This window comes from Phyllostomus hastatus, unplaced genomic scaffold (genome assembly GCF_019186645.2).
Source record: "Phyllostomus hastatus isolate PE091 unplaced genomic scaffold, TTU_PhHast_1.1 phas_scaffold_345, whole genome shotgun sequence".
Lineage (NCBI taxonomy): Eukaryota > Metazoa > Chordata > Mammalia > Chiroptera > Phyllostomidae > Phyllostomus > Phyllostomus hastatus.
The window spans coordinates 28603200-28624114 of NW_025334024.1; the positions used below are offsets into that span (position 1 = coordinate 28603200).

Consider the following 20915-nt stretch of genomic DNA (forward strand, 5'->3'; position numbering starts at 1 on the left):
AGAGAGGACAGCTAAGGGTGGTCCCAGGTCAGGGCGTGAGAACACAGCAGCCGGGGAGGTGGCGCGGCCACAGTCCGCCGAAATCCTCGGAGCATGGTACCGTCGGTTAACGGCAAAACAAAATCAGAATAACACTAAGAGGTAGCAGCTGTTTATCTTCTCGGAGATTTCGAGGGTCTCTGGAAGAGATGGGGGGTGGGGCGGAGTCTGGCCGAGGGGATCCGGGAGCGGGGAGGGGCTGGGGAGGGTGGGGGCCTGGGTGGGAACCACAGCCGGGACCCGAGGGAGCCTCTGCCGCGCTCAGAGCCGCTCCCTGGGGGAGTCACGCACGCAGTCCCCACACTTATAAATAAAAGTTGACGTCTGTGTTTCCATAGATCTTCTACATGGAGCCTAGCGGAATATTAGTGGAGTAACAATAATTATTAATAACAATACTCGTCATAATAACAATAATTAATAGAATACGAATGCTGGGGCGGGCGGGGCGCAGTGGGCCTAGGTCTGGTAGAAGTGGTGGTGGTGGTGGTGGTGCTCGTGGTGGTGGCGATGCTCGTGTCTCTGGACCGCCTGGCCGGCCGGGCCGTCGTACACCACCACGGCGGGCAGCTCCCTCCCCTGGTCCCGCCCCACCAGGGCGCCGCCCAAGGCCAGTGGCCCCTGCAGGCCCCGGCCCCCTGGCTGGCTCTCCTTGGCTCGGTGCTTGTGCTTCTTGTGGCCGAGGGGGGCCAGGGTGGGGAGGACGGCTGCACCGGCGGCCAGGTGGGTGGATGGGGACGCCGAGGGGACCGTGGGTCCCAGAGGGGGTTTGCTTCTTGCCCCTCTGGCCCCGTGGCCCACACCCATGCTCTTGCCCTGGGCCTTGGGGGACCTCACAAAGTGCTTGCTCCCGTCCTGGGCACCCCGGAGTCGCTGCTGGGCCTCCGAGACCTTGGCGAAGGGGGTGTCGGGGCCGTGGGAGGAGCCCGGGTCCGCGCCTGGGGGCTTTCGGTGTGGGGCATGGACGGCTTCTGGCTCATGGGAGCGGGACCGCGTGGGGTTGGAGGTGCGGGGGTGCAGTTCGGACTTCTGGGCCGAGGATGGGGAGCCTAGGAACCAAGCAACGGAGAGTTGACGGGCACCTACCGTCAGCCGTGCTGCCCAAGCCCTGGGAACCGCAGGGTGCCGGCTCCCTGGGGCTCGCAGAGGCCAGTTGTGCTTCCTCAGAGCGCACCCCTAGCTCCCGGCCGCCCCCTCCCCGCCTCCCCCAGTCCTCAGATGAGACCACTCTGGAATGGACCTTGGCCATCTGCTAAGTGGGAAGAACTATTCCTTTGCTAGGGCTTTAAACATAATTCTCCTTCCTAGACAGAGTTGCGAAAGAGCAGAAGACAAAGGCTGATGACCGAGGCAGGAAGGTGCCCGCAGGCACAGCTCTAATGGGTAAGCAGGGGCAGCCCGCAGGGGAAGGGGCCCTCGGAGGGGAGGGGAGGGGAGGAGAGGGGAGGGGAGCTGGGCGGACTTCCAGGAGCTCCGTGTTCACTGAGCTTGGTGAGAGCTAAGATGCCGGAGCGGAGGAAGGCAGGGCAGCGATTTGCTGAGTGAAGCAGGGGTCCCCCTGGGGGAAACAGCCGAGAGACAGGGGCAGGGGAGGGCAGGCTGGGGTGTGGCACGGGGCTGTCAGTTTCCACCGTGTTATAGGCCCTCAGACGCTGGTTGATTGGGTTTATTTTGTGCGTTAGTTACAGCACTTCCATATTTTTAATGCTTTTCATGTCACCACCTCCACGCTAACATCTGTAACCTTGTCCCATCCATGCCGTGCCATCCCCCAGCCCAGGGGGGGACGGTGACCACTGCCCGCCCGACCCACCTGCCGGCCCAGGCCCCCCCCCCGCCCCCCGGCCCTCGCCCCGCCTCACCAGGCCCAAACTGGGACGTGTAGTTCTCTATCCCGGCGAGATCCAAGTAGTGGTTTCTCCTCTCAATGTTCTCGTCCACGCAGTGGTGCTGGCAGCCAGACTGCTCCAGCCGGCTGTCTCCCTGGAACCTGCGGCGGGAACCAGGCAGTGAGGGGGTGGGCCCTGGCCCCCTGGGGTGGGGCAGCTCCTTCCACTGCTCCCTGCCAGTGGAGACGGACGCCCGCCTGGCCCCCCTGGGCCTTCTGGGAGGGCCGGAGAGGGGCTTTGCTTTCAACAGACCCGAAGCAAGGCACAAGGGTTACTGACCAAAGCTTAAGGATGTCCCAAAGCCAGGCTTAGGGTCACGTGCCCGCCACTCCTGCCTGGTTCCCCAGGCGCTGTGGGCAGCAGAAGCCCCCAGGGCATTCGCCCTGAGGCTGGTGGACTCCTTTTCCTGCCCCAAAACCCAGAGTGGACCCTTCCTCTGGGGGGAGAGGACAGGGGAGAGGAGGATTCTGGGTTCCCTGTCCCTCCCCTGGCAGGGCCTCCGTGATCTGCCTGCGCCCCACTCCCTGCCCCCCTGCCCCCCAGCACAGACCCCGCACCTGCAGCCAGCCTGGGCACCTCCAATTGGGAGCCGCCTGCCCGAATCACGCCGCGCCCCTGCATCCCCCTTCTCTCGGGCCCTGTGCGGCTGCTTCTCAAAACCCAGACTTCTCCTTCCACAGCCTGGTCTCAGCCAGCACCGTTACTTTGTATCACTCTGCACCGGAGGCCTTTTTAAAAACAGTCTTTCTCTCCCTCCCACCCTCCCTCCCTTCCTTGAAGTTAAGGAAATAGCACGGGGTGAGCCGGGGCTGCCGGCTCATCCACAACGCTGCAGTCCCCAAAGCCTGGAAACAGAGGTTCCTCCTGACCCATTCTGAACAGCGCCCTAAGCGATGAGACCGCCCGAGTCTCCGTGTCATACTCAGTGCGAACGTGCGTGCGTCTCCCTGCAGACACCGGGCACTGCGGAGCGCCCAGACCCCACACAGAACACACGAGAAACACACGGCGAGCCTCTCTGCAAACCCAGCAAACGCAGACCCATCCTTAGTGATTTAAAAAAAGCTGGAGTCTGGGCGCCTGCCTACAAACCACCGCCCCCCGAAGACAGCACAGATGGGGGCCGCCCGCCCGGGTCCGCCCCTCTGGCCCCCACTGCGCAGGCGCATCCCCGGGGCGGAGGCTGCCCCTCCGCCCGCGCTTGCCCGCTGTACCTGAGCGGGGCTCGCTGCTTCTTCTCCCAGCTGCGCAGCTCCTCCGCGGGCTTGGTTTCCGCTCTGGGCCTGGTGGTCTGCAGGTCTGAGGCCCGCCCCAGAGACAGCCCGGTGACACGCGGCCCGACCCCACGCCCGCCGGCCTCCTGGCCGCGCCCAGGTTTTCCAAGCTGCCTGGCCCCTTAGAAAGCAGGCTCTCGCAGCTGCCTCCTCATGGCTCTGTGGCCGGAGTCCTCAGCGCCAGGCCTGCCAGAGGGGTCTCCCAGCACCCTGTCCTGCTGACCTCCTCTCCGTACCCCTCGGCCGGGCTTCAAGGCCCCGGCCACCCACCCCCATCACGATCCAGGCCTCTGTGGTGGCTGCCTGCCGCACATAGGCCCGGCACACAGGCCCGGCCCCGTGCTTTGCTGACTCAGGGGCCTTCCATTCCGATCCCTTCCCTGTCTAAACCCCACCCCTGCCAGACCGGCTCCAACCCTGCCTGGCCACCAGGCAGCTCCCAGCGCATGCCCCTGGGACCCCCACCGCCCCCGCCCCTCACCGGGATGGTTGAGAAGGATGCTCTTCTTGCCCTGGCTCCCATCGGGGGCCACGGTCAGCTTCACGCGCAGCGTCTTGCTGGACGTCGGGGAGTGGTTCACGGAGGAGTCGACCACCTCGTAGATGGTGTGCAGCAGGCTGGTGATGTCCTGGGGGCGGGGCGGGGCGGGGAGCAGACACCACACGGGCTTCAGCCGCGGCGCCTTTCCAGCGGGAAGCAGAGGGCCTACCGAACCCCAAACGCTGAGCGCCTGGGGCTCCCCAAAGCTGAGCCTCAGGCAGCGATGTGGGGGTGGGGGTTTGTGTGGGAGGGGCCCTAGGAGCAGGGGGAGGGAAGGGCGGGGAGACCTCGGAAAACCTAGCTGAGCAAATCACAGCCGGAGCCCACCTGCTCAGGCACACCAGAGCCCCTGGGGGAGACTGGGTGGAACCGGCCTGGAGAAAGTCTCACCCCAAGTCAGGAGCTGCCCTGGGGTCGCCGTGCCCCAGACCTCTGGGCCGTCCACTGCAGGCCCAGCCGCCTTCCCGGCACCAGAGGACGCTCCAGTGGGGGGCGCTGTCCCCACAGAGCACAAGGCAGCAGGGGAGCTTAGAGGCACGCCAGGGGTACAGGCAGGGGGACACTGAGCAGACCAAACCTCATCTTCTCTCCGGGCCTTGGGGAGCCCTCAACCGGGCAGTGGTCTCCAGTCCCTGCTCCACGAGCCCCCCAGAGACTCTCCCCCGGGGGACGGGAGGGGTGGACCAGGCCCCCTCAGTAGGCCTTTCTGTGCTCTGGGCCCCTGTAAGGTCGGGGTCTGAGGGGCAGCTTCCTGCCTGATGTGATGCTGGGAACTTCTGGGAAAAGGACTGGCCGTTCCCAGGTCACGGCCACATTATGGGCCAGCTGTCTGCCCAGCGACCCTACTACCTGAGCGCAGACTTGTCCCTCCCTTCACCCCCCGCCCCGCCACAGGGCAGGGCTGACACCAAGCTCTGCCTTGGCCTGCCCGGCAGGCGTGGGCACTGGCCCCGCCCCCCGCAGGCGGCAGCCACTTGACTGATGACAATGCAGGGGCTTCTCAGAGAGCCTGGGTCCAGCTCCTGTTAAATCTTCAGAACCCTGGATACTAGCAACTAATTTGTCTTTTCTTTTTTAAGATTTTATTTGTTTATTTTTAGAGAGAGAAGAAGGGAGGGAGAAAGAGAGGGAGAGGAACATCAATGTGTGGTTGCCTCTCCTGCGCCCTCTACTGGGGATTGGGCCTGCAACCCAGGCATGTGCCCTGACTGGGAATCGAACCAACGACCCTTTGGTTCACAGGCCGTTGCTCAATCCACTGAGCCGCACCAGCCAGGGTCTACTTTGTCTTTTCAATTCGCCATTCCCCTCATCCCCAGCCCTTGGCAACCACCGTTCGACCTCCCATCTCTGTGACTGACTACTCCAGGTGCCCCGTAGACGCGCAACCATACAGGACATGTCCCTCTGTGACTGGCTTCCACCACTCAGCACCGTGTCCCCAAGGTATCGTCATGACGTAGCATGTGGCAGGATCTCCTTCCTCTTTAAGGCTGGATGCTATTCCATCATCTGCGTGGACCACATCTGCTTTACCCACGCACCTGCTGACGGACACTTGGGTGGCCCTCCACTTTGGGGCCATGGTAAATAACGCTGCCATGAACGTGGGTGTGTAAGTAGCTCTTGGAGACCCTTCTCTTGATGCGGGGGGGATGTATACCAAGACATGGAATCGCCTGGTTCCACGTGGAATCGTGGTTTTCTGCAGCAGCTGCACCACCGGACGTCCCCGCCCGCACACACGCACGCGCGAGGGTCCCGGGCTCGCCACCTCCGCCTGTCATTGCCCGCTGGTCTGTGCAGCGCCCATCTCACCGACAGCGAGGCGGGGGAGGCGGGTCTCGGGGTGGTTCTGACTTGCGTTTCTCCCACGGTCAGTGATGCTGAGCGTCTTTTATGTGTCTATGGGCCATTTGTGTATCTTCTTTGCAGAAATGTCTATTCAAGTCCTTTGCCCATTTTTTGATCAAATTACTTTTTTTTATGTTGAGTTTTAGGAGTTCGCTATACGCTGTTTTCTGGATGTTATCCCCTTATCCGGCAGATGGTTTGCCCACATTTCTGCCCACTCTGTTGGCTGCGTCCTTCCACGCACGGGTGTGTTAAATTCTGGCGTAGTCCCACTCGCCTACCTTTACTCCTGTTGCCTGCGCTAATTTAATTCTTAACAAAACCCTACAGGGGCGGGGCGAGGCTGGGAGTGTGGGGGCTGCCAGTTGGAGACCCAGGCTCAAGTCCCTGACTCGCCCACTTGCTTGGTGACCCCACCTCCTCTGGGGGGACCACAGAGGACTCCTCCTCCCTCTTCTCCCGTCCTTGCTGGAGCGGCTCTGCCCAGCCACGCCTGCCCACCCCCCCCCGCCCCACCCCGTCTCAGAACGCCCACGAAGGAGATGTCGTCATCATCGTCTCCATTTCACAGATCGGGAAGCTGAGGCCCACCATCATCAGGCATTGCACACCAGGCCTGGAGCCCTCGTGGGTGACCCCGGAGGGTCCCAGCTTATTCGGGTGTCGGAGCGAGCAGACCTCGGCCACGGCCAGCTGGGAAGTCAGCGCTGTGGGCACGGGCACAGGTGCCGGGGGGGCTGGCGTGGTGCACCGGTTAACGTGTGATGGTGAACAGGTGCTTTCTCCTGAGTGGGAAGTCGGCACGTGGACCCCGAATCAGCCGCTGGGAGGGTCAGAACCCACGGCAGACAGAAATGACTGGTTCGGGGCCAGACACGTGACTCCACTGGGGCCGGTGCAGATTGGTCCCGGCACGTCTGCTGCCAGTCTGAACTTGGGGACCCGCTGGCGGGACAGGGTGTCGGTTAAAACTGGCAGCTGTCATCCCGAGACTGCCAAAGCCTGTCTGACAATAAGGGGACGCAGAGGAAACGGGTCCATGGTGAGCATGAAGACACTGAGTCTCGGGGCGCAGGGTGCCTGAGGTCAGCGCCCCGGGACCTGCCTCCCGGCCGAGAGCCGGCACACCCCTCTCGGTGACAACCTGTGCCGGGATTCTGTCCCTCACGCCCCAAAGCCACCCAGAGCCGCCTCCCCTCCCAGTTCCCGCATCCCCGAAACCATAGCCTCAGGGAGAAAGGGGTGTGGCCTTGCCCCACTCAGGAGGCGGCTCCCGCACCACCCCCACCCGCAGAGCAGAAGAGGCCTAGCCCCGAACAAATGGGGCAGGCCGGTGAGACGGCGGAGCGCCAGCGCTCTCGGCGAACGGGCCTGACACTCAGACGTGCCGGGGGCGGGGGGGTGGAGGAGCCAGCCGGGCCCATCCCTGAATCTGCGGCCATCCCACAGCCGACCACCGGGCCCCCTGCGGAGGGAGAGGGCGTCAGAGCCGAGCAGGACGGAACAGGAACACAGACCCGGCAAAAGGGACGGGCCCGGGGCCCAGAGCACCGGGGAGGCAGCGCTCCTCTGCAGTCACTCCAGTCTCACCCCGCCTCCACGGACCCTCCAGGGTTCCGCCGCACCTGCGCCCACAGCCTCTGGCCCCGCCCCGTGCCCCGCCCCGCCGGCTCCCGGGCTGCAGCCACGCCTCTCCCCAGACGTGGCCACAGCACCAGTGTCCCTAGCCTGGCACACTACATGGCTCGGCCCCCCTGTCCCCTCCTCCTCCTCTCCTCCCCGAGGCTGCCCCGGACACCCCGCCCGTGCCTGCGACGCCACTCTGTTATTTCCTCGCTGGACAGGTCACGCCTTATAATCTTCCTCTAATTGGTGGGGATCTGCCCACCTCGTCTGACAGGCAGAGCCACAGGCTAGGGACTGCCAGCCCGGATCCCGCTGTGGCCGCATGCCCAGTGTGTGGCAGATGCACACAGTAGGCACTCAGGATGCAGACACAGGCACGGAGGGAGGGCAGAGGAACACAGGGAGGGGAGGGGTGTGGGAGAGAGACCCAGAGCACTGCGGGGGTGGGGAGAGGACAGGCCCTGAGCAGGGGTGCTGCAGGGCCTTGGGGCGGGGTCTCTGTGTGCCCACCTGCCCCGGCTCCTGGGCCGACAGGCCGTGGGGGACGTGGCCCGGGTGCTCCCAGCGCACCCAGAGCTCCAGGCCACAGAGGAGGAAGCCGCACAAGACTCCGCTGGGGTCCCAGAGCCCCTCCTCTCGGTCACCTCTCCCCACCTGCCAGGCAGTCCTGGCACACCCCTCCAGCTCCAGCGGAAGCTCCCGGAAGCCTTGTTCCACCACACCCGCACCCTGCCCCACTCTGGGCCCTGTTCGCACTTAGGGGCAGGCCCCCTATGCGGGGGGCGGGGGGGAGGTGCAGGCAGCAGCCAGGCGCACAACCAACGCCCCTGGGCCCAGGACACGGCCAGCGGCCGGGGCCAGGCAGGTGCACTCACCTCGCGAGTGACCTTTCCATTGTTGTCAAAGTCATACAGTGTGAAGGTCCACTCCTGCCGGCTGTCCTCCTCCACGGACACGTCACACTGTAGCTCCTGGACACAGACAAAAGACACACAGGCACAACCGGTCAGCCAGGGGCTGGCTAGGACACCTGCAGGCCAGGTCGTGGGGCCACCACCTCCCCACTGCCAGGTAATGACCGGCCAGGGAGAGAGGCCAGGCTGAGCCGGGCGGTCTGGCCCGGCAGAGGGGCCTGCACGGGGCCACAGACTCCCAGTCCTCTCGGGCAGAGGGGACATGACAGGAGGGGTCTGCGAGGGGCTCTGTGGCCTCAGCCTGAGCTTGAGCCAAAGACTAGGAGCTCCCCCGCACACACGTCTACACACACACGCATGCACACGTGTGCCCACACAAGCACCCACACACGCTCACACACGTGCATGCCCACACAGCCCGCCCAGCTCTGCTGACAAGGCCCCCGGGAGCTGCCGCAGGGAAACTCACCTCGAACTTCAGCTGCTTCTTGGAGCCCGGGCAGGACTCACTCGGCTTCTCCATCCTCTTCTCATCTCCGCTGGCCAGCCCGTCGGTCTTCTCGGGAGGCAGGGCCACTGTGGGCGGAGGCGGGGAGGGCGCGTGAGAGAGGCCCCGGCCCCAGCAGGCGCCCAGCACTGTGGCTCTGCTTCGGCCGGAGCGGAGGACCTTGGGGGGCCGGGGCCCCTTCCCGCCCTGCTCACTGCTGAGGTCAGCGTCGCCTTGCCCTCGGGGGCTGTCCAGGCTGCTCCAGGGGGACCCCCATCCTGGGTGTGCCCATGCGGCCACCCAGATCACCCCCAAGGGCCTCTCAGGCCTCTGCTGTGGTCTCTGCCCCGACCTGAAGCCCACTTGGGCAGACTGAGCCCCCACAACGGTACAGGCCAGGGCAAGGGGCAGGGCTGACTTCGGAGCCCCAGAACCATGACTGCATGGCCGCAGCCCCACTGCCTTCCAGGCTGACACCGGTCTCCTCCAGGGTGCCACCCACCCGGGCCGGGCACAGCGCCCACTGGGGGGCGGTCAGGACGAGTGACAGAACACAGTCCGTTCGACAGGGCTGGTGAAGGGAAGGGCGCGTGTGCATACCGGCACGCGCACGTGAGAACACGCGTGCACGCAGGCAGGCGTTGTCTCCAGGAGAAAGCTGACCCTGTGCTCTTCACTCAGCCTCTGTCCACCCTGGGGGTCAGCCCCCTGCCCAAGGTCACAGTCCGTTGTGTGTCCTTCTAGGAGCGGGGAGGAGGGCGGGCATCAGCACCCATGACCTGTGCACCCTATTTCCCCATGGACTCCCCCAAGGATGCCAGGAGGGCAGCCCAGGGTGGCTGTCCTCGCCCCGACCTGCGCCCTGGCCTACGAGGGTCTTCAAATCTGCAAACCAAACGTCAGCCCTGCCTCTGCCTGCAGAAGGGGAGGCGGGTCTGCCTGGGAATGGGCTTTCCTAGGAGGGACGGCTCCTGGCCCTCGTCCGTCTGAGCAGATACTCAGCTGCCTGGGGCAGTGACTCTGCGGTCCTGCGTCACCTCTCACGCCCGACACTGCGCTGACTCCACACTGGCTGTCCACGGACTCCTCAGTCCTGGCCGCTACCCTGGGAGGTGACGACTATTATTAGCTCTGCTTTCCAGAGGGGGAAACGGAGGCATGGAGAGGGTAAGTGTTTTGCTAGTACATGACGGGGCTGGGATTTGAACCCAGGGAGCTTGGCTTGTGCTAGGCACCCCGCTGTGCCGTTCCCGGCCAACCTGGGCAGAGGGACTCTCTCCGCTTGGGTCCTGAGCCCCCGACACAACGGGAGGCCCAGGGCAGATCACGCAGCCGCACTGGATGGCTGCTTCTGCAGCTGTAAAAGGGGGACAACAGTCCCCTCCCCCGGGGGGTTCTTGTGTGGACGGAACATGCTGTGACAGAGCCCAGGGCCCTGACGCCGGGTCCCCACCATTAGTCAGGGGCAACGTCCCCTCCCCACAGAATCTGTAGGGAGTCGGCACAGTTGGTAGCTACGTTTTCTCAAAATACAGAAAGAAGGACACAAAAGTATCATTTCAAAAGCAGGCAGCCCAGGGTTGGGAACAGGGCAGGGAGGGAGGGGCTGAAGATAAGGATGCTCTGGGTCACCAGCCCAGACAAGCGAGGACCGGAAGGCCACCACGACAACTGACAGGACAGGCTCTGGCCACAGCTACCCCTCCCCGCAACCCCAGCTGGGCCTGGGGACCAGAACGGCCATGCCCGGGTGCCTCCTTCCTGCCCTGAACAGCCGGCAAGATGCAGGGAGCCCCCAGCCCACGATGTCCACCCCCCAGCAAGGTGGCAACTCCCTAGAGCTGTTGGGGCTCGGCTGTGACCCCAGCACGGGGACACTGGGCATCCTCACCACGGGAGTCGTCAGGGATGGCCACTGACCGCTTCTGGGGCAGTGAGTCCAGCCAAGTCCTTTCCTCCCTGCTGCTCCTCAACGGCCGGGAGGTGTCCCCCTCCAGGGTCACGGTGAGCCCGGGGAAGTCAGGTGGGCCACTGGCCCGTGACCCCAGGCCAGCCCAGCCTAGGGCCTGAGCCACCCTGACTCCTCCAGCCCAAATCCACTGGTGGCCTGCCGGACCACAGCTGCCACCACGCTGGGACAGTGCCACACCTGCCAGGCCACAAAGGAGCAGACATTACGGTCACACCCGTTTAAAAGAAGGGAAGGAAGTTGAGAGCCTCGTCTGAGAAATCGGAGAGTGTGTGGCCCCATCCCCAGCACTGGGAGAAGCTCCGAGCCCCGGGAACACCCATCATCTCCGAAGGGTGCAGCTCTGAGCCCCGGAAGCGCCCAGCGTCTCCGACGGGTGCAGCTGAGCTCAGCAGGAGGGTTCGGGTGGACGGGCCACATTCGGACTCACATCCCGACTCCACCACAAAGTATCTGCCCTCCTGGGGGAGCCGGGACCAGGGGGAACCTGACTCCCCTGGGCCTCAGTCTCCTCATCTGTAACATGGGGATGAAGCAGGCTCTCCCGCACAGGGCCGTTGGGGGGAGGGGACGTTGAGGAAAGTGCCTACTGAGTACAGTGGCCTGCATGCAGTAAGTGCTCACTAAATGCTGGCTTGGCAACCAATGGAGATGAGCCATGGCCCCAGCCAACAGCCCCGATCCAAATGATCCCCGCACCCCAGCGCGGCCCCACCCCAGGAGACGACACACCTCGCTATCACAAACCGCCACATCCCCCATGCACTCCCACCGCCCCCCACAACCGCCCCGGAGCGCGGGCGGGGGGTTGCAGAGGAAAGAAAGAAGAAACAAAAACAAAGGCCAGCTCCATCTTCAAAGCCGCTGCCTCCCTCAGCAGAGGTCCTGGCTGGAGATGTAAGCCGGCCAGGCTTATCGAAACCAAACTCCAAGTTCAAAGGGAAGTTATCAGAAAACCACCTTCAGGTTCAATGTTGCCTTTCAAGTTCCACTTGATAAAACCCAAAGGAAAGAAACCTCTGTCCCTGCTCCCTCCTTCCCGGAGCCTCCTCCTGCCCACCGAACAGAGACGGCCGGTCCTCTGCCAGGCGCCCCCCCCCCCCACCTCCCTTCCTTTCTCCTCTCCCAGGGAGGAAAGGACGCCCCTCACCCCCACCCTTTCCCATGTCTTTTCTGGAGACCACGGTGGCCCAGATTGTCCTTCCTCCACCAGCAGATCCCTCATCCCACCCCAGCTCAGAAGACCACCCGGACACCCATGGTGGGGGGGGCCTTCACAGATGGGTAGCAGGACTGGGAGCCGTTCCGTCCTGGGGCCCTGGGGGCCGGAAATGAGGATGATCAGCACCCCCAGCCCTACCGAAGGTGGCCGGCCTTTCCCCCTCCCCCTGTCCCCTGCCCAGTGGCCAGAGGATGCATCAAAGGACTGATCAGACAGCCTTGCAGACCCCCTGCCAGAATCAGGGGCCGGGACTCGGGGGCCAAGCCTCTGCATCCACACGGACCCTCTGGAACCAAACACCACCAAACCACCACCTGCCCACACTCGTCCCCGTGCAGAACAAATCACCCCTCACCATGCATCCACCCATCCGTCCGTCCATCCACCCGTCCATCCCTCCCTCCTCCCCTCCATCCACCAGTCCGTCCATCCATCCACTCATCCCTCCCTCCTTCCTTCCGTCTGTCCATCCGCCCACCTGTCAGTCCATCCATCCCTCCCTCCCTCTCTCCCCTATCTACCCCTCCCTCCCTCCATCCAAATGTCTATCTGTCCGCTCATCCATACGTCCATCTCTCCCTCCCTCCCTCCACCGTTCCAACCTCAGCGGAGAGAGCCACACTGCTCTGAGATGGGCTGCGGGGTCAGATCCCGAGCCCCTGCTGTCTCTGCCTCCCGTTCAGCCCAGCGGCTGTTTTCCCAGAGGTGACCTGTGGGGGTGTGATCTCAGGGGGACTCCATGACGAGTCACAGCAGCAACAGGAGATACTGCTCATTGGAAAGAGGAAAGGGTAGCATGGAAAAGTAGGAGGAAAAGGAAGAGAAGGGACAGAGCAGGAGAAGAGCAAAGCCTGTCATTGCCTCTGGAGAACCTGTGGGTGACCACAGAGCAGGACTGGCAAACCACACCCCCGGGAGCCAAAGCCCGCCCACTGCCTGTTCTTGTAAATAAAGTTTTATTGGGACACAGTCCAGTCCACGGTCCATGGAGCCCACCATGGGTCCTCTCCTGGCCCTTAGGACACGCAGCCTTCACCCCCGCCGGGGCGCCCTGATCAGCAGGGTGCAGGCGGGGGTCTCGCCCGCTGCTCACCTGCTTGGCGGGGAACCCTGACGCAGCCCGCAGCCCGCCCACCAGACCACGTGGCCGCGGAGACAGGAAGCGCCAACTCCGCTGCCCTGGAACCCACTCTCAGCTCTGACAAGTCTGGGGTCAGCAGGCGGAGGGTCTTTTCTCTGGAAACGGCTCCCGGTCCGTCCCTCCTCACACCACGGCATGGCCACGAGGAGGGGCGGGCTGGCTGTGTTTACCAGATGACGTCACCCCCCGCCCCCCCCCCGCCCCCCCCCCTGCCGCGTCCGCCCAGCCTGGCATTACTCCGCCCCCAGCAACTGCCAGATTAAATGCATTACTTGACCATCTTCACCCAGCTCCCTTTGATGTTCCCTTCTCCAGCTTCAAAATACCTTTTGGAGGGAGATCAGACAGCATTAAACAGAATTACTAATTAATTAAGCAAAGTTAAATTTTAAACACTGTTTGTTGTGTTAGCCAAAAGCCTGAACAGAACAGACTTTTTTTCCTCCACTGAGATCAAAGACGGTCTCTTCCCTCTCCCCTCCCCAAGTTTAAAAAAAGGGTGGGGGGGAGGAAGATGGGGAAGAAGAGAGAAAGAAGAGGGTGCTGGGAGGGGGGCATGGGGCACAGAGGGGGACACCAGAATGGTGATGACCACCCCCACCGCCCCACCTGTGGGCCCACTGGGAGGGGGCACGCCGGACTCATTTGGGACCACACACCGGGAGAGCCGTGGTCACTGTCTGGGGACCGTCCACCCTGGCCAAGAGCAGCGATCTGGGCAGCAGGATGGCCCTGCAGACCCGGCCCGAGCTGCCGATAGCTGGCACCACCTGAACACCATAAGAAGGGCTGTGACTCAAACAGACCGGCCGACTGGCCAGCCCCCACTCCCGGGGCTTAGGGACCCAGTCATGGGGGTCTCAGGGAGACCGGCCGAGGGAGGCGGGCCGGGGACTGTCCGACAGGGGCAGGCGCCGTGCCCACACGCAGCAGCACAGATGTGCGGACGGTGCGTGACATGTTTTGGACAGATGACGAAAGGCGTCCCGAGGGGGGTGGCCCTCTGTCTGACGCGCACAGGCAGGCGGTACTCGCTGCTAGCGGAGCTGGGGCTGTTCCCATTCCATCCAGCGCTCCGTGCGAGGTCCTGCCTGGGGTCTTCTGATGCCTCGTGGGGCCTGCCACAGCCACGCAGCCACGACGCACGTCTCTCGAGAGCTGGGGCCCCGCTGGCTCCTGGCCGGGGGCTGCCCACCGTGGACGGCACGCACCCACCACGGCGTGCTGAACTGCGCCGAACCCCGCCGATAGACGGGAGGGAGGAAGGCCGCCCAACCGACGTGCCATACATTCTGGCTGGACTGAGCCCCGGGGGGCTGGGGTGGGGAAGGGGACGACTGGGAAGCGGTGGATCGTGGGTGAATCTTGCCCTCAGGCTGCCGTCCAACCCCGGACGGGGCCGGCAGAGGCCCTCTCACCCTAACACAAGCCAGAGGGGCCTGGTTGACATTACACTTCGAAAGAGGAGACAGATCGGAAACCCCGTTGTCTGGCTTTCCGACAGAGTCAGCCCCACTGAAGGGCAGACAGGACTCTGACACTCAGAGGCACGGCAGACACCCCTCCCAGCCCGGGTCCCTGGCGGGCGCTCGGCTACCACCCCGTTAAGATCTCACCCAGGCCAGAGCTTCCTGGCTGCAGTTTGGACACTTGCCCCACCGTATCCACTGTCCTCTCTCAATGGGCCACGCACGGATTATCTGCCGCAAATATTTTCGTCTCGGGATGGCTGGCGGGATGCTTCTGACCCCCCAGCCCCCACCCCCCGACAGCTGTTAGAGGGAAGGCAGATGAGTTTTAATATTAGCCTATGCCAAATATAATTAGGCAGGCTAATCTGGTGCGTGTAAAAAGAGAAAGAGATCGTGTGTGCATTCCAGGCCAAATGGTTTCTGGCACCACGTGCTGAGGCCTCCTTGGGGAGGGTCCCAGAGACACAGTGATCTGCACAGCCCCGGGTGCTGGGGACAGGGGGACACACGTGGGGACACCCGTTATCTCAGGGACTCCTTCGTGTGACTGTTTGCGTTTGACATAAGAGGAGGCGGAGCTTAAAAAGCAAACTCGGGCCGTTTCGCTCCTGAAAGGGATGGCCTGCTAGGGCCTCTCAGACCCGCCCCTCCGCGGGAACTGCTTTTTCCCATCTCTTGACCCTGCCACGCCCTCATGCGTGACCCCTGCTCACCCTTCAGGTGCTCCGCTTCAGCTCCCAGCCCCCCCCCCCACCTCTGGGAAGCAGCTCCCCCGCCTCGGGGCGTGCCCAGAGAGCCCAGACAGACCCCGCCGCACCAGGCCGAGTGCATCACCACCATGGACACGACACGAGAGCAGCAGACCTAGGATCTGAACCCAGAAGGCGTAGAAACGGAAGGACAAAAATCCCGCCTGCCTGCCCCGGCCACGGGTCTCTCCCTTTCGTCACACCACCGTCACAGACACTTGTCCCCGCCTGTCCCGCCACCATTCTCCTGCCGATCACCAGGTTGGGGCCGCGTCTCGGGGGCCACCGCCGTCCGTCTCAGCCCACGTGGTTTTTCGGGGACTGATCCCCCTGCGGCTTCTGGGGGACGGACGCTCGGGACCCAGGCCCGGCTGCTCTTATCTCGCCCCGACGGCCACTGCGGCCGGTCCTAGATCAGCGCCCGGTCCTAGATCAGCGCCCAAGTTCACGGTCACACGACAGGAACGAGCGCTGCCTCTGTGCCCCTCACTGGCTCGGGCCCCTTTCGGCTTAGAACCGGCACTGTGTTTCGAGGACATTTTCAGAATCAGGCACGTTGACGGCCGACCGGCGAAGACCGTCGTCCCTTTCCGCTCTGACTCCCCGCACGGCCCCGTTCCCCGTGGCTCTGACGCGGCATCTCTGGAATTCGGCTAAGGGGAGGCTGAGTTGCAGATGCCTTTATTCAGGTTTAGTGGGATATATATAGTGCACAGTTATAAGAGAATCATGTATTCTTTTCCTTAAAGAAGCCCCCCCCACCCCCAGGCCCCAGGCCTGGACGAGCTTCAGGCCCCACAAACCTACACCCAGCGTGGCCGCTACAGCGAGACTCCAGGTCCCGCGGGAAGGACTGGGACGCGGCCGCTCTCGCCTGGGGCGGCTGAGCTCCCGGGACACGCGTGCCCAGCGCTGGGTGGGTGCCTCTGCCACCCGCGGGGGAGGGGCTCACGGCGGGCAGAGGGAGAGGTGGCGGCGGGTGGGTGCGGATGACGGACGTAGTTGGAGGTCCCGCACCTGGCCTGTCCTCTTCAGGAAAGTCCCACCCTAGGACTTTTCAGTTCCATGGGCCCGGGCTTAAGCCAATTTGGGTCGAGTATCCAAAAGAACCAAACGAATCCAGAAGTAACAATCCACCACTTAGAGTCCCTGCTTTTCAGGAAAAACCAGCACCACTGAAACAGTAATGGGGCCAACGCAGGGCTCGCTGAGGTGGTTTCAGGCCGCTCCGGCCCGTGCACGCCCACCCATGCACGCCCACCCTTCCGGAGACCAGCCACGCCACCACCTCGGGCCTCTGCAGCGCCCTGCCCCCCCCACCCCCCCCCCCAACAGCCAGGCTGCATCTTACTGTAAGTAGGTTTCACTTAAGGGCCAGTTGTGGCTGAGGGGGAAGAGGAAAGGGGGAAAAAAGGGGGGGAAACCCTTCCAACAAATAGCGCTCGGGCCTTCTTCCCTCATCAGAGTCTAAGGTTATGGCCACTCTACTCTGAGGTTCAAACAGGACTGAGACGAAACATCTGTTGGGGGCGGGGGGAGGGCACGCAGGGAGAGGGACAGGGAAAGGGAAGAAAGCCTTCTTTGGGCTAAAAATACCGTGTCCCTTCCACTCTCCCCCGTCCCCGCCCAAGTGAAACCATGTGATGAAACACAACTTTTAAAATCTAACCCCGAGCTACTTGAAACTATGAAAGCCTCCTCGGTATCTGACACAAGTCAGAATTTCCACTGCTCACGCTGAGCTTTTATGAAGCGCAGACTTGAGAGAAACTGCGGTCACTGCCGAAGCCTGGGGCTGCTGGGGACTGCCGAGGAGTGGAGTCGGCGAGTGACAGGCCGCAGGGGCCGGCTCCGAGCGGAGGTGGGGGGACGAGCCAGTAGGCGTGGCCCACCTGGGCCCCGCCCACACTCCCGTGGTGGCCTGAGTGACAGGCCGCAGGGTGGGCTCGGAGCAGAGGGGGACCAGCCAGTGGGCGTGGCCCACCATCTGGGCACCCCCCCCCACCCCGTGGTGGCCTGCCGTGGTGGGGCGGGGGCTGCTCTCCAGTGAACTCCCCTTCCTCTCGGACTCCCGGGGGGCCACCCGCCAGCCCCTCCGGAGGACCAGCCTGGCCCAGCAGCCCCAAGGGGCCCGGGGGGGCCCAAGAAGAAGGAGTTGGCTCTCTCTCCCCCAACTGCTCACTGAGCTCCAGACGCAGAGACCACCCGTCTGCTCAGCATCTCTGCTCGCACGGCCCACGGGCCTCTTGGTCCCAACACGTCTGAAACCCAGACCGACTGTCGCCTTCGAAAACGCCCGCTTCCCCAGGGATACCCTCGTTTTCTTAGTTCCTTAAGCGCAGATTCTAGAGTATATCCAGGTTCTCTCCCTCACCCCCTGCTCACCCCCTGCGCACCCCCTGCACCCCTCCACCCTGAGGCCCACCCTCTCCTCCCAGCCCCGCGGCCCCCACGCTGGGCCAGCGCCACGGCCTGGCCTCCCACCGACACCACCACGTCGCTCCTGTTTGGTCGGCCTCCGCCCCCCGATCCGTGTGGCCCCGCCTTCCCAGCAGCCACAGCCGACCCGCTGCAGTGGAGTCAGCACCCGGCGTTCCCCTGCCCGCACCTTCCCAGGGTTCCTCTTTCCAGAGCAGCCCAAAGCCCAGGCGTCTGCCCCGCTTGCGTCCCCGAGTCGCCTCGGGCCCCACGGGCCTGCGCCTCTCTGGTGTTCCCTGAACCCTGAGTCCCTTCCACCGTGGGGTTTGGCTCGCTCCCCCTGCGCCCGTCTTGGACGTCGGCCCAAGACGGGCGCCCAGGACCTGGGACCTGCATCTCAGCTACAATGTCACCTCCTCAGAGAGGCCTTGCCCCATTCCACCCTTCCCGGGGTCTTGCTCCCAGCCTCACCTGTCATTCACCGGCGGCTTCTGCCACCAGAACGCCCCGACACCCACCTTGCTCATGGCTGAGAACCCGCGGCCCACCCGGCAGGGCCCCCCGCCCCCGCCCTCGCCCTGGCGGCAGGAGCTCAGTCAACACACTCGCCAAGCGAGGAGGGACTTCGAGGCTTGAGCTCCGTTCCCAGTCTGCTGGGGGGCCTCGGACTGGCCACGTGCCCTCTCTGGCCTCCTCTGCCCTCCAACCACAAGTGAAGGGGACGAAAGGCCCCCCAGGGCTCCTCAGCTCAGGTGTCTCACACCTGGGCCTCACACCTGGGCGTCTGGACAGACTGGCGGGAGGCGGGGGGAGGGGGAGCCTGCAGGGAACAACTCCCTGGGCCCGGAGGGCCACCTGACTTCAGTGACTTCCTGGGGTTCACGTCACTCTTCCCGTGAGGACTCACCGGGCGTGGCCAGCATGCGGGTCCCCAGGCCACGCACAGGGTGCAGGACACGAGAGACTCCAACAGGATTGGAGGCGCCGTGAAAACAGGCCGTTTGATCTGGACAAGCAAAGGATTATAACTGCCGGCTGGTCCTAGTTGAGGAAGGTGGACCCCGAAACCGCACGAATCTCGGCGGCTCGCACCCCCCGGGGCACTCTCTCTGGGTGCAGGGAGAGGATGTGTCCCCACAGGAGCCCCCCCACCGCCCCGGGAAGAGGTGCTCTGGCTGTCCCCAACGAGGAACTGAAGCCCAGAGAGGCTGAGCGGCGCGCCCAGCGTCACACAGTGAGTTGCAGGGAAGCCGGGCTGGAACAGGGTCTGACCTGCAGATTCCCAGACAGCCAGTATAAGGGGGGGCGGGGGCTCTGCTGGGCAGCGGGGTCCGGGCCTGTGCACACTGGGACGGGCCCCCGGGTCTCGGTCCCAACCCCGCTGCCCTGCGTGGCAGGGCCAGCTGCTCCGGGCACAGCCAGCCACCTTAGGGGCTGGGGAAGCAGAGATGCCACAGGCTCTGCCTGCCAGGCCCAACCCGGGCTAGGGGGTGGGGAGGGGAGGAGGCAGCTGGACCCCCAGAGAAAGGGGCCACCTAACTGGTGGCTTTGAGGGCTCCTTTGGGTGTTACGAAGTCAGCTTTCTACAGAAAACGTCACGTGGACTGTGCCCTGCCCGTGTTCGCCCCCAAGCATAGAAAGAGGCCGGAAGACTAGAACTAGGCACTTTGGGGACCCTGGGAGGCAGGGGGCCATGGGCAGAGGCCAGAGAGTAAGAGGCAGGAGCGAGCCAAGAGGCTGGGCAGGCAGCACGTGGCGGGACGGCAGTGGGGGGACCCACTTTCCCTCTGAGGGGTGCAGAGCAGTCGCCGTCGCCCGAGCCGGGTCAGGAGGAGACCCCCCGACAGCTCAGAGAGCTGTGGGTCTGCCACACAGGCCTGGCCCCGACCGTCCCCTCAGGCCCCCGGCCACGGTCTGCCCCACCCCACGGGAGGAGGGGAGTGCGGGGCTCAGCGTCCCCGGTCCTCACACCCCGGCCGGGTCAGCACGGGCCTGCCCCCACCACGCCCAGCCAGCCCCGAGCTGGGGACTCGGGGTGTTGACTCCGTTCAGCCACAGTTCAAAAGCAGCCCCGCCGCCCGGCACCAGGCCCGGCCTTAATCTCCCGGCCCGCACGCTCCCAGCTGGCCGGTTAAGGCGGTTAAGACGCCGGATTAGGGCCGGCTTTCCATAACAACGCGGGAGCTAAAGCCATCCTCTCCTGGGATGGCTAAAAGACTTCTTTTTATCTTCATGCCTCAGATGGCCTTTTTCCCCCTCCCTTACACAGCCCTCCAGCCCGCCAAGAGGCGATGAACTTGGCCAACGGGAAGACAAAGAAGAGATTCAGGATTCAAGCTCGTTCTCCCTGGGCCAGCGCGCAGAGGGGCGCCCCCAGCCCCCAGCCCCCCCACCCCCAGGCCAGGTGGAGGCGGCTCAGGGGCCAGCACTCACTGCACCTGCGCTCGCCGGCCCGGCGGCACAGTGGCCTGCCGGTCACAGCCGCCACATCCCCCACCCCGAGGTGGACACTCAGAACGCTGCTGCAGAACACCGGGCCGAGCCTCGCCCCCGGGCAGGCGGGCCCGGCACAAGCCAGAGCTGCCACTCCTGCTGCTTTATTTACTTACTGGTCTCACTTCTTCATTCTGCCCTCAGTCTTTCATTTCACGAGGAGTACACGATGACACTCTTGTCACAGTTAAAACTTGAGTTGCAGGTAACACTGCAGTCCCCTGGGACCGGCGTCCCGCTCTTAGGCCCTTCCTCCCACGTGCAGGACGCTGCTGTCTGTCCAGGCCACTGGCTCCACACTAACACACATATGTGGTATACACACACACACACACACGGAAACACAGAGTCCTGTCCGGTGCCGTGTTCACATAAGAGGTCGCACGCTGCCTGTAACTCACCGCGTCTTCCCGCAGCCTGCCCTGGCCGCCCTGCACTGTGTGCTCCTGGCAAGCTTCGATGTGGAAAAGGGACTGAACAACTGCACCACCACGACCTAGTCCAGCCTCCCGGGCTGGTGGCCCCCCACCCCTCCCTCGTCGGTGGCGGCCTGACCGGCTGGAACACCAGCCGTGACGGGCAAGGCGCCCAGGCTACCTGGGAGCCTGGCATGCAGCTGAGGGGTGGGGGGGGGGGGTCAGCCCGATGCCACCAAGCTCACTCCCTGCCCCAGACCCTGGGGCATCTCATATTCACCCGTCAGGCGTCAGCCCACGTGGGTAAGCAAGCGCCCACCCCACCGCGGTCTATCCTCTGTGAAAGGCGCCCGCTTCCTCTGAGCACCCACCGAGTCCAGTTCCGTGCCCCCGGTGTCCCTTCTGCTTCAC

At 64.1% G+C, this 20915-nt stretch overlaps 1 protein-coding gene across 1 annotated transcript in view; it reads right to left on the bottom strand.

Moving 5' to 3' along the window:
- Window positions 1–228: 228 nt before the first annotated feature.
- The window catches only part of NKD1 (NKD inhibitor of WNT signaling pathway 1), a 61045-nt gene continuing 40358 nt past the window's right edge, over window positions 229–20915 (bottom strand). Inside the window, exons 5-10 of the mRNA XM_045819259.1 lie at window positions 8607–8713; window positions 8099–8194; window positions 3684–3831; window positions 3143–3227; window positions 1902–2029; window positions 229–1088 (exon numbers count right to left, since the gene is read on the bottom strand). Coding sequence (XP_045675215.1) covers window positions 499–1088; window positions 1902–2029; window positions 3143–3227; window positions 3684–3831; window positions 8099–8194; window positions 8607–8713 — 1154 coding nt within the window. The 3' untranslated portion in view covers window positions 229–498. The remainder of the gene's footprint in view (window positions 1089–1901; window positions 2030–3142; window positions 3228–3683; window positions 3832–8098; window positions 8195–8606; window positions 8714–20915) is intronic.